Genomic DNA, 13396 nt, shown 5'->3' with positions numbered 1-13396 from the left:
ATTTTTGTTTTCTTAATGCGTAAAAGTTTCACAAGGCTGCAATTAGAGGGGGCATGGGGAGTGGGAGGGGGGGGGGGGCGATTTACATACTCTAGAGCTTATATCACGTCAATAAAGTAGCAATGGATCGAAATGATAGAGTGAGTTCTGGTTTGAAACAATACACAAGTTTCATGAGAAGCGGATGACTTTTCAATTCATAAGGAATGTTTCAATGTTGGCACAACCACGAAAATTAAGTGATCATTTCATTAACCCATTGAATAGGCACACAGATATCAAACATACTATCTTAGTCAAGAGCCACACACAAAATGATGTGGTAGGAATTTAAATGAGTTATTTTTGTGGAAAGGCATAACGTAAAAAAAATCAAGGAGACGATAGAAAACAAATTCTGTTGTCGATATATGATTTCATATAAACATGCATGTAGGGAACATTTTGACAGAACCAGGAGAAATAACTCGCTTGCTTCTCCGAACCATGAAGAAGTGCTACATGTGAATTTATTAAGAAAGAAGATGATACAACATCAAAGAGAAAATTGTACCAGTGCCAGAGCCATAATGAAAGACCAAACACCAATATACATATGCTTTGCCTCTTGTACATGAGATGATGGCTATTTATAAGTTTAAGTCTAAGGAAAATAATAAAATACCAAATGGGAAAAACCAACGGTTCTGGGGTCTAGGTTAATTAATTTGTTGACAAGATGATGAAAAGCAAGCTAATGTGACAAATCTCCCGGTAATCGGAAGAAGAAAACACCATCCACAACATCACATATCTCCACGTCACTATCCAATCCCTCTTCCTCCTGATGTCCTTCATCATCACCAGAGGCGAACTCGTTCAAATCCAAGCTAAAACATGGCGGCTTCATCACCCCCTTCTCCACGCCGCCACTGTATTCCTCGTCGCATATGACCTTCTGCTTGACGACCCGAGGAGAGGAAGCCCTAGATCTCGAGTCGAATGCTTCGCAGCTCAGCACTACGATGGCATCCTCGAGACTGATCTCAACGCCATTGCAACCCCTCGCCCTTCCACTGGCAATCGCTTTCTTGATGCCGATCTCTGATTCAAGGTTCATTTGCTCGACATCGTCGATCATCAGCACCCGGCGAGGGTTCTCGCGGATCGCTTCGTAAAACCTTTGTGCGCAGCTATGCTCGTAGTCCGGCGATCTCTGCCTCTTGCCGGAAAGCTCGCCAGAGCTCGAACTGGAGTGAACCGGGGTGCAGCCGGCTGATGACATGGAGATGAAGTCATTGTAGGATCCAAAGACGAGCTTGGCGATCTCCAGAGCCATGGACTTCTTGCCGTCACGGTCGCTCCCTTTGAAGAGCAGCCACGTCGTCGAGCTCGGCGTCGGCGTGTCTCGCTGCCTCGCCATGCCGGACCGGCGTTGGAGCACAGCGCTGGCAACGCCCGCTGCCATGTCCTTAATATGCCACGGCACGCAATCCTCGAGCGTGCCACACATGATCTTGAGGTTTTCTGCGGTAAGCTCCGTGAACTTCGGGCGCCGCCGCTCCGGGTCTGCCGTACCGCCGCCGTGACCATTGGGTGAATTGGATTGAACCGTAATGGATTCTGGGAAAGCGATTTCGGTATTATGCCACCGAGGAAGATCACGAATCGCCTCCGCCCTTGTGGCCGGACCGTCGTGCCCTTGGTTTGACGGCGGCCACGGTTTCCTCGGCTCGGGATGACAAGGCTTGGACGAGCTCATCGTCATCGGGTTGTTGTTGTAGCCGGAGAGGGAAGAAGCTGCCGGTGATGTAGGGGATGAGAAGCTCAAGGTTAGCTCCGATGTATGGTGGTGCGTTGCTGACCAATTGCGCACGGGGTTCCATAGATCTTGCAACTTCATGCACAGAAAAATGTGCAGATGCTTAATTAGCCAAGGAAACATTCCGTTGCCATGCTAGTAAATAATTATTTCCCGTGACATGTTAATTTTGTGCGTGCATATACGTACCTGCTGAAGACTGGTACTGCTGCTCGTCGGTGTGGTGTGATATGGGTCATGGTACCGGCGAAGCCATGACGGTATGTTCGGCTCCGGGGACGGCGTCCTGGCGCACCAAGTGAGCTCGCTCTCGCCGGTAATGGCCGCGCCGTTGACCAAGGGCCACCCCGTTATCGATCTTCCTGCTTGCTGGCTAGCCTGTGCCTCACTGCACGAAAGAAAATCAATCAATCAGGAATTAACTTTCTTTTAATAATTCGTAAAAAAATCGACGCAATGTTAAACGATCGAAGACTCCAAGTAGCCACGATCGAGCTTGTAGTTAAGCACGTACATGGTGCAGCTGAGGCTTAACGCGAGGCTGCCGCCGTCTGGCACGACGAGGGGGTGGATCCCCCAGACGGCCTCCAAAGACGGCTGCCCGACCCTGCACTTCATGAACACCGTGCGGCTCGCAAACCCTAGCAGCCAGAACCTTCCGCCGCCGGAGCCAGAGTCGCCGGATACCAGGCCACTCACCTCCATGACGGCGTGCTCAACGGGGCAGTAGTACTGTGAGTGTCCGCCGTGAACATGCTCGCCTCTTCTCTTGTGCCAGGCGTCGGCCGCGTAGGCGAGGTCCTCTACGACGAGCGCGACGCCCTTACCGGCGGCGCGGGCCTCGCAAACGAGCGCGCGGAGTTCGCCAGTCTTGGCTTCCACCTGCTCCCTCGTGGCGTGCCGGAACGACGTGACGGAGAGCGGCACGAACTGGACGCTCTTGAGGCGCTCGTGGTGCCGGTGGTGAAGCTCCGACTTGCTCACCTTGTCCATCACGGCCTTCACGGCCGCCTCCGCGCCCTCGCCGACGACGACCAAGCACCGCTTCGTCCCGCTCGCCATGCACTCTAGCACGCGCATGGCGTCGTCGCCGCCGGCCGACTTCGCTCTGGACTCCTTAATAGAGCTCGTCGTCGTCATGTTAGCCGCGCGTTCCAACGACGGCGACGCCGAGGAGACGGCCTTCTCGACGTTGTCCTTGACTTGCGAGCTGGAGAATCCGGCCTCGCGCATGACGCGGCTCACGCTCGGGTCGTCGAGGATGGAGACGATGAGCTGCTCCAGCTCGACCTTGGCGGTGAGCACCGGCGCGGCCGTCTGCTGGACGCCGTCCCCGGCGCCCCCGCGGCGCTGGTGCGCCTGCGCGCGCTTGAACGCGGCGACGAGCGCGTTGGACAGCGCGGGTGCATCGGAGGCGCCGCGGTGGTGGTGATGATGTTGCATGTGCGCGCCGCCGTGGAACATGGCGGCGGGTCCGGAGGTGGGGAGGCGGTTGAGCGCGACGTTGAAGCAGAGCTCGAGGGCCTTGCACTGGAGCGGGTGGGAGTGGGAGCGGAGGCAGGCGGCGCGGAGCAGGCCCGCCGGCGCCGGGGGAAGGAGCATGGCGGTGGCGACGTGGAGCGGGGTGACCTGCGCGTGGCCGCGCCGCCGTGCCAGTGTGACCGCCTGCCTCACCACGGACGCCGCCTCCGGCGCCAGAGCCTGCTGCACCGCGCAGCCGCCGGCACGCATCTTTGCAAGAAAGCTGGTATACGTGCGTACGTTGTTGAATCTACCTGGCGTGGCTAGCCCGCTCTCTCTTCTTGTGCTAGCTAGACTAGTAGTAAGTGGCATGGAGTGGGGTTGGTCTGTGTTAATTTTTGGTCATATATACCAGCCTTGTGCCAGTCCAGTCCAGTTACTATCGTGTGTCGTGGCAGAAAGTTGAGCACGGATATTGTAGGTTATTGTCGCTGTACCTTCGTTGTAGTGCTATCATACGTGTTAAGATGTCTAATTAGCGTTGTAATCATCCCCCTCTCTCTATATATCTTGTGCGCGTTGGAAAATGTGGTGACCTTCTGCTTTTTGGTGCAGCGTAGGGTGCAATTGGCCGGAGGTGTCGTGTAGTTCTGTTAAGGAATGTGCAAAGCATGTGGGGGCTTAGGCATCTCCCACGCTTAAACCATCCGCATATGTCCGGATCGCGTTGTCCGGACGTGTTATGTCATTTAATGCGGGCCTGTATAGGTCCATTGACCGATCTGGTCATACTTTTTCTCGCAAAACGAAGACAAAATTGGGGGCTTTATCGAAGTCCGGACAACAGACACGTAGGACCCCCAACATCTCCGGCCCACCAAAAAAACCCTTTCGGTCCCATTTTCTTCCAATCCGGCCCTTCTCCTCCCCTTGTTTCGCATCCGCACACTCCTCCGGCGTTGCCGCTATACCTCTCTAGCCGACACACAGGCATTGTCGGACCTCCGCAACCAACACCGACACACCCGCTCACCTTGTACGACGCTGTCTTCCACCCAGGACACGTCCGTAGGCAAGTACATTCCACCCCACTACTGACGAGGTCCATGGTGGTCACCACACCTTGTAGGTGTTCGGTCAAATATCATTGAGCTTATTTTCGAACGCCATGTCATTTCTTGGAGTATGAAGGATGGCGAGGTACTCTACCATGGAGGATGAGTTGTTGTGCCATGCGTGGTTGGACATAACCGCGAGCTTCATAAGCAGGAGCAGAGGGGACCTTCTGACAACAAGTGCATGAATCGTTTCATGCGCGAAACTACACTGGACCCTACAACATGCACATCATCCATGATCGCAATGTGAGGTTGTTATCGTATCAATGGTACACCATCCAGACTTCCGTCACCAAGTTTTGTGAGGCGATTGATATGCTGGGGGCAAGGTGTCCACTGCGCGCGCCAAAGGAGGAGATCGCAAGTTTTGCTTCTTCTTGCTCAACTTGTTGATTGATTCATTCTTTAATTCAATTTTGCTCTACACATTGTGTAGCCCGCACGCGTTGTCGTGATATACCACAGGATGAAGGGATGGCCATTTATGCAGCACTGTTGGATGAAGCTGAAGGGGCAGTACATGTAAGACGATAGAATCTGTTAATCTCGTTGAATTTGAACTATTGTTGTACTACACTTATTTGCATGCCATGTATGGATGATTTGTACTATTTTCTATCCGAAGTATGATGAAATCCACGTGTTGCATGAATTTTGTCCGGTTATTGAAACTCGGCTTGAAATGTATGCGGGCAGCGGCAGATGGTCGGCTCCCGCATCAGTGTCTGCGGACTGGTCCCCTGTCCGTGGATAGATGCCAAAGCAAATTTACGGGCCAGTGTTGGAGATGCCCTTAAAGGAAAATGCATTGCTCTTTACATTTGATGCAAACAACGCAAAGTAGTTTTGTGCGGTAACCGGACCTAGCGGCGGCTATCCAGCCAGTCACTGTCTGCTAGATCCATGCAACAACTGGCCCACTCAGCTGTATTATCATTGTATTGATTTCTCAGCTGCCGAGGGTGACGGTGATGACGGGTGCTCAAGGTGAAAACTTGCCGGGTTCTTGCCGGCCAGCGGCATCGACGTCTTTGGGCGTCGTTTCACCTCCTAGGCGCTGTCGTGGAGCCCCGTGTCCGCCACCCTCGGATCTTTTCTCTTCGGGCGAAAGCCAAAGGCCCGGATCTTTGCCCTTTTGCTTGTTTGCTTGCTTTGTCGTGATGTCTCAAGAAAATACAAAGTTGCGTGACTTTTCCAATACTAATAATAATGATTTTATTATTACTCCAATTGCTCCTTCCATCACTAGTGTGGAGTCTTGTGATATTAATGCCGCTTTGTTAAATCTTGTTATGAAAGAACAATTTTCTTGTAGTCCTAGTGAAGATGTTGCATCCCATCTTAACACTTTCGTTGAATTATGTGATATGCAAAAGAAAAAAGATGTGGATAATTATATTTTCTAATTAAAATTATTTCCTTTCCCACTACGAGATCGTGTTAAAACTTGGTTTTCATCCTTGCCACGAAATAGTATTGATTCTTGGCATAAGTATAAGGATGTTTTTATTGCCAAGTATTTTACCTCCCACAAAAATTATTTCTCTTAGAAATAAAATTATGAATTTTAAACAATTTGAGCATGAACATGTTGCCCAATCTTGGGAGAGATTGAAATTAATGATAAAAAATTGCCCTACTCATGGCTTAAGTTTATAGAGGATCATACAAAAAATTATGCTGGATTGAACTTTGTTTCTAGAAATCTTTTAGATTTCTCCACGGGTGGTACTTTTATGGAAATCACACTAGGAGAAGCTACAGATTTTCTTGATAATATTATGGCAAATCCTTCACAATGGCATACTGAAAGAACTCGTACTATTAAAAAAGTGAATTCTGTTGAAGAAATTAGCACTCTGAGTGATAAAGTAGATGTGCTTATGAAAATGGTTGCTAGTAGGAGTGATCATGTTGATCCTAATGATGTGCCATTGTCTACTTTGATTGAGCAAAATAATGATCTCATAGATGTGAATTTTGACTCGCGGAACAATTTCAATAGTAATGCTTATAGAGGTAATTTTAATCCTAGGTTGTTTCCTGGGAACTCCTCTAATAATTATGGCAAAATTCCTATGGCAATCCTTATAATAATAATAATAATAATAATAACAGTAGTAGTAGTAGTAGTAGTAGTAGTAGTAGTAGTAGTAGTAGTAGTAGTAGTAGTAGTAATAGTAGTAGTAGTAGTAACAATATAATAGGATGCCCTCTGATCTTGAAAGTAATATTAAATAATTTTTAATGCTCAAAGGTTTTCAATACTATGATAGAGGAAAAATTGAGTAAACTTGATGATATGTTTAGTAGCATGGATTGAATTGTTCATGATGTGGAAAATCTAAAATCTAAAATTTTGCCACCCAAGCTTGATATTAATGAATCCATTAAAGCTCTCTATGTTTCAATTGATGAAAGTAAATAAAGAACCGCTAGGTTGAGGGCTAAGCAAAAATTCTTAAAAAAGTGATTCTGCCCGACTTTTATCATTGTAATGATGAAGATATTAAAGTAATTGGTGTTTCACCCATTGAATCTTTATTTAGAAATATAAAACTTGATGAAAATGGTACTGAAGATGAGTCAACTTTAGCTACAAGGCGTCCCATTGTTCAGAGGGTAAAAATCTTAATGAAAAAATTGACAAAAGTGGGTTTGGAGAGGTCAAAACTTTAAAGAGTGATGTGCCCACTTCTTTGGATTTCAAGGATTTTAATTATGATAGTTGTTCTTTAATTGAGTGTATTTCCTTGTTGCAATCCATGCTAAATTCACCCAGTGCTTATGGACAAAATAAGGCTTTTACTAAACATATCGTAGAAACTATGATGAAAGCTTTAGAAGAAAAGCTAGAATTAGATGTTTCAATACCGAGGAAATTGTATGATGAGCGGGAACCTACTATTAAAGTTAAAATTAAAAATTATGAGTGCAATGCTTTATGTGATTTGAGTGGTAGCGTTTCCACAATACCAAAATATGTATGTGATGCGCTAGGTTTTACCAATATAGATGAATGTTCTCTTAATTTGCACTTAGCAGATTCCACCATTAAGAAACCTTTGTGTAGAATAAATGATGTTCTTATTCTTGAAAATAGGAATATGTGACCGTTGATTTCATTGCGCTTGTGATGTCGCTTGAAACTGTGCGGTATTTCCCCAAAGAGGAAGGGATGATGCAGTACAACTACGGTAGGTATTTCCTTCAGTTATGAAACCAAGGTATCAATCCAGTAGGAGAACCAAGCAACACTATGTAAATGGCACCTACACACAAAGAACAAATACTTGCAACACAACGCGTAAGAGGGGTTGTCAATCCCTCCTAGGTAACGCTGCCAGAAATTGGCAAGTTGACTCGAGAATATTTGTGATAGATTGGATAAATAGCTCTCGATAAAACGTGAAATAAAATAAGTAATAAAAAAGTGAAACAAGGTATTTTTGGGTTTTAGGAATAATAGATTTGAAAATAAAAGCGAATAAAAATAGATCTCAAAGCAAATATGATAAAGAATAGACCCGGGTGCCATAGATTTCACTAGTGGCTTCTCTCAAGAAATAGCACACGGTGGGTAAACAAATTACGGTTGGGCAATTGATAGAAGATTAAATAATTATGCCGATATCCAAGGCAATGATCAATATATAGGCATCACGTCCAAGATTAGTAGACCGACTCATGTCTGCATCTACTACTATTACTCCACACATCAACCGCTATCCAGCATGCATCTAGAGTATTAAGTTAATGGAGAAACAGAGTAATGCAATAAGAACGATGACATGATGTAGACGAGATCTATTCATGTAGGAATAGCCCCCATCTTTTTATCCTTAATAGCAATGATACATGTGTGTCTTGCTGCCCCTTCTATCACTGGAAAAAACAGCGCAAGATCGAACCCATCACAAAGCACATCTTCCCATGGCAAGAAAAATCGATCTAGTTGGCCTAACTAAACCAAAGATTCGAAGAAGAAATATGAGGCTATAAATAATCATGAATATAAGAGTTCAAAGAAGACTCAAATAATATTCATGGATATAGATCTGATCATAAACTCAAAGTTCATCGGATCCCAACAAACACACCGCGAAAAGAGTTACATCAAATAGATCTCCAAGAGACCATTGTATTGAGAATCAAAAGAGAGAGAGGAAGCCATCTAGCTACTGCCTACGGACCTGTAGGTCTATGGTGGACTACTCATGCAACATCAGAGACGCACCAATGAGAATGATGAACCCCTTCATGATGGTGTTAGATGGGATCTCGTGGTTCTGGAACTTGCGGCGGCTGGAATTGTGTTTCATCGACTCCTCTAGGGTTTATGGAATATTTGGGAATTCATAGGGCGAAGAGGCGGTGCAGGGGGGCTCAGTGGGGGGCACAACCCCCCCCCCCCCGGGGGCGTGCCTGGGCTCCTGGGCGCTCCCTGGTGGGTTGTGCTCCCCACGGGCCTCCCCTTCGATACTTTCTTAGCCCGCAAGGTGTCTTCTGGTCCAGAAAATCTCTCCAAAAAGTTTTGCTGCCTTTGGACTCCGTTTGGTACTGATATTCTGCGAAGTAAAAAACAAGCAAAAACAGCAACTGACACTGGGCACTATGTCAATAGGTTAGTCCCAAAAATGATATAAAGTTGCTATAAAATGATTGTAAAACATCCAAGAATGATAATATAACAGCATGGAACAATCAAAAAATATAGATACGTTGGAGACGTATCAACTTGATATTGATTGCAATCCGTCTTGTTGCATAATACTTGGTAGGCCTTTCCTACGAACCATAGGTGCTATTATTGATATGAAAGAGGGTAATATAAAGTTTCAGTTTCCATTAACGAAGGGTATGGAACACTTCCCTAGAAATGAAATTAAGTCACCATATGAATCTATTATGATGTCCACATATGGAATTAATTTGAAGGATGACAACACTTGAAACTATGCATTACGCCTAGCTAGGGACGTAAAACAATAGCGCTTCTTGAGAGGCAACCCAATAGCTATCTTTATTTTTCTTGTTTATTTCCTGTTTTTTGGTGTGCACACAATTATGCTACTGTTATGGTTGTGTTTTTGTGTTTAAATTAGTGTTAGTGCCAAGTATAGCTTTTGGGATGATTTGGATGATAGTTGCTTTGATCCTGTGAGAAATCAGAAACCTTTGTGCCCAGTAGAAGAATTGTTGAGATTCAATGGAACATGATAAATTTCTGATTTTTTACACATGATTGATATACCAATTTCCCACATTGTCCTAAGTTCTCAAAAAATTGGAGTTACAGAAGTAGGGTCACTGTTCGAATCATTACAGACTGCTCTATTTTTGATAGATTACATTTTCGTTGCATTGTTTGCTTGTTTTGATGAATCTATGAATTGTATCAGGGGGTATAAGCCATGGTGAAGTTAGAATATAGTAGGTATTATGAAATAATAAAATATGAATGGGTTTACAACAGTATCTAAAGTGGTGATTTTCTTGTTATACTAATGGATCTCACGAGTTTTCCGTTGAGTTTTGTGTGCTAAAGTTAGAATATAGTAGGTATTCAAATTGGAGTTACAGAAGTAGGGTCGTTGTTCGAATCATTACAGACTGCTCTATTTTCGATAGATTATATTTTCGTTGCATTGTTTGCTTGTTTTGATGAATCTATGAATTGTATCAGGGGGTATAAGCCATGGTGAAGTTAGAATATAGTAGGTATTATGAAATAATAAAATATGAATGGGTTTACAACAGTATCTAAAGTGGTGATTTTCTTGTTATACTAATGGATCTCACGAGTTTTCCGTTGAGTTCTGTGTGCTGAAGTGTTCAAGTTTTGAGTGAGATCACGATGGATGAAGGAATAAGGAGTGACAAGAGCTAAACTTGGGGATGCCCGAGGCACCCCAAGGTAATATTCAAGGACACCCAAGCATCTAAGCTTGGGGATGCCCCGGATGGCATCCCCTCTTTCTTTTACCAACTATCGATAAATTACTTGGAGCTATATTTTTATTCATCACATGATATGAGTTTTGCTTGGAGCATCGTGTATTATATGAGTCTTTGCTTTGTTTGCTTTTTAGTTTGCCACAATCATCTTTGTTGGGAACACCTTTTTGAGAGGGACACACATTATTCGTGATTTATTAGAATACTCTTTGTGCTTCACTTATATCTTTTGAGCTAGGTAGTTACTCTAGTGCTTCACTTATATCTTTTAGAGCACGGTGGTGGTTATTTTTAAAGAAATAGTTGCACTCTCATGCTTCTCTCATATCATTTTGAGAGTTTGATAAATAGTAATGGCAATTAGCACGGGTTATGAATTTGGTCCTAATATGATAGGTATTCAAGAGGGATATAATTAAAACTTTCATGTAGATCACTGAATATGATAAGTTTGATTCCTTGCAATAGTTTGTGATATAAAGATGGTAATATGTGGGAGGTACTCGTGAAAGATTGTGGTTTAGTAAGAATATTGGTGTTAAGGTTTGTGATTCCCGAGGCATACACGTATTGTCCCTTGTTATGCTAAGAAGTTGGAGCGTGATTTATTATTGCTTGTCTTCCTTATGAGTGGCGGTCGCAGACGAGCGATGGTATTTTCCTACCAATATATCCCCCTAGGGGCATGCGTAGCAGTACTTTGCTTTGAGTGCTAATAAAATTTCGCAATAAGTATGTGAGTTATTTATGACTAATGTGAGTCCATGGATTATATGCAGGCGAGCGATGGTATTTTCCTACCAATATATCCCCCTAGGGGCATGCGTAGCAGTACTTTGCTTTGAGGGCTAATAAAATTTCACAATAAGTATGTGAGTTATTTATGACTAATGTGAGTCCATGGATTATATGCACTCTCACCTTTCCGCAATTTGCTAACCTTTTCGGTACCGTGCATTGCCCTTTCTCGTCTTGAGATGTGGTGAGAACTTCGCAGGTGCATCCAAATCCTGTGATATGATACGCTCTATCACACATAAGCCTCCTTATATCTTCCTCAAAACAGCCACCATACCTACCTATTATGGCATTTCCATAGCCATTCCGAGATATATTGCCATGCAACTTCCACCATTCCGTTTTTATGACACACATCTAACACGTCTCCAACGTATCTATAATTTATGAAGTATTCATGTTGTTATATTATAATTCTTAGATGTTTTACGATCATTTTATAGCAACTTTATATCATTTTTCTGGACTAACCTATTTACATAGAGCCTAGTGCCAATTGATGTTTTTTGCTTGTTTTTAACATTGTAAAAAATCAATACCAAACGGAGTCCAAACGCAACGAAACTTTTTGGAGATTTTTTTGGACCATAAGACCACCAATGGGCCAAGGAAGTACCAGAGGGTTCCCCGAGGGGGGGGGGCACAACCCACCTAGGCACGCCTGGGGGCCCAGGCGCGCCCTGGTGGGTTGTGCCCACCTCGTTGGCCTCCCGCACCGCCTCTTCGCCCTATAAATCGTCAAATATTCCAAAAACCCTCGGGGTAACCCTAGATCAGAAGTTCCGCCGCCGCAAGCCTCTATAGCCATGAAAAACCAATCTAGACCCCGTTCCGGCACCCTGTCGGAGGGGGAGATCATCACCAGAGGCCATCTTCATCATCCCTATGGTCTTCATGACGAGGAGGGAGTAGTCCACCCTCGGGGCTGAGGGTTTGTACCAGTAGCTATGTGTTTAATCTCTCTCTCGTGTTCTTGATGGCACGATCTTGATGTATCAGGGGCTTTGTTAATATAGTTGGATCATATGGTGTTTTCCCCTCTCTATCTTGTTGTGATGAATTGAGTTTTCCATTTGAGATTTGTTTTTATCGGATTGAATACTTTTATGGATTTGAGAGCACTTGATATATGTCTTGCATATGAATACTCATGGTGACAATGGGGTATTATTTTGATTCACTTGATATATGTTTTGGCACTCAACTCGCGGATTCCCGAGGTAACATTGGGGTAATCTATGCATAGGGGTTGATGCATGTTCTCGTCTTTGTTTCTCCGGTAGAAATATTGGGGCACTCTTTGAGGTTCTTTGTGTTGGATCAAGTATTATAAATCTGAATTTGCTTTGGTGTTATTTTAGTACGAACTCTTGATAGATCGATCAGAAAGAATAGCTACAAACAATTTCTTCTTATGTTCTCCGCTAGATAAAAACTTTGGAGTGATTCTTCATTGCACGTTGAGGGATGGTTATGTGATCCAATTATATTAGCATTGTTGAGAGATTGCACTAGCAAAAGTATGGACCCTAGGCCTCATTTTCAAGCATTGCAATACCGTTTGTGTGTTGGGGAACGTAGTATTTCAAAAATTTATCCTACGATCACGCAAGATCTATCTAGGAGAAGCATAGTAACGAGCGGGGAGAGTGTGTCCACGTACCCTCGTAGACCGAAAGCGGAAGCGTTTAGTAACGCGGTTGATGTAGTCGAACGTCTTTGCAATCCAACCAATCCAAGCACCGAACGTGCGGCACCTCCGTGTTCAGCACACGTTCAGCTCGATGATGTCCCTCAATCTCTTGATCCAGTTGAGGATAAGGGAGAGTTCCGTCAGCATGATGGCATGGTGACAGTGATGATGAAGTAACCGGTGCAGGGATTCGCCTGCACTACCACGATATGACCGAGGTGTGTAACTGTGGAGGGGGGGCACCGCACACGGCTAAGAGAAGACTTGTGTGCCTTTGGGGTGCCCCCCTACCACGTATATAAAGGAGGGGAGGAGGAGGTCGGACAAGGGGGGTGCCATGGGGAGTCCAACTAGGATTCCCAATCCTAGTTGGAGTCCCCTTCCTTTCCAAGAGAGGGAGAGAGAGGGAAGGAGGAAAGAGGAGAAGGAAAGAGGGGGCGCCGCCCCCTCCCTAGTCCAATTCGGACTGGCCATGGGGGGGGCACAGCCTCCCTTATGGCCCTCCTCCCCTTTCCACTAAGGCCCATGAACTTCCCGGGGGGTTCCGGTAACCCCCGGTACTCCGAA

General features: G+C 45.0%; 1 protein-coding gene across 1 annotated transcript; it reads right to left on the bottom strand.

Moving 5' to 3' along the window:
* Positions 1-570: 570 nt before the first annotated feature.
* Positions 571-3637, bottom strand: LOC119286324 (protein SMAX1-LIKE 3-like). Its single transcript, XM_037565700.1, has 3 exons — positions 2316-3637; positions 1991-2189; positions 571-1876 (listed from the first exon to the last, which is right to left on the bottom strand). Exons 1-3 carry the CDS (start codon positions 3632-3634, stop codon positions 734-736), a joined length of 2661 nt encoding a protein of 886 aa, XP_037421597.1. The 5' UTR covers positions 3635-3637; the 3' UTR covers positions 571-733.
* Positions 3638-13396: the final 9759 nt, after the last annotated feature.

The sequence above is a fragment of the Triticum dicoccoides genome, chromosome 4A (assembly GCF_002162155.2).
Source record: "Triticum dicoccoides isolate Atlit2015 ecotype Zavitan chromosome 4A, WEW_v2.0, whole genome shotgun sequence".
Lineage (NCBI taxonomy): Eukaryota > Viridiplantae > Streptophyta > Magnoliopsida > Poales > Poaceae > Triticum > Triticum dicoccoides.
This window is presented reverse-complemented; position numbering and strand designations above follow the sequence as displayed.

Coding starts and splice junctions, on each gene's coding strand:
- LOC119286324 (XM_037565700.1), bottom strand. CDS start 3,634: ATGCCACTTACTACTAGTCTAGCTAGCACAAGAAGAGAGAGCGGGCTA. Junction 2,190..2,315: donor TTAAGCCTCAGCTGCACCAT/GTACGTGCTTAA, acceptor TCTTTCGTGCAG/TGAGGCACAGGCTAGCCAGC. Junction 1,877..1,990: donor GCAGTACCAGTCTTCAGCAG/GTACGTATATGC, acceptor CTGTGCATGAAG/TTGCAAGATCTATGGAACCC.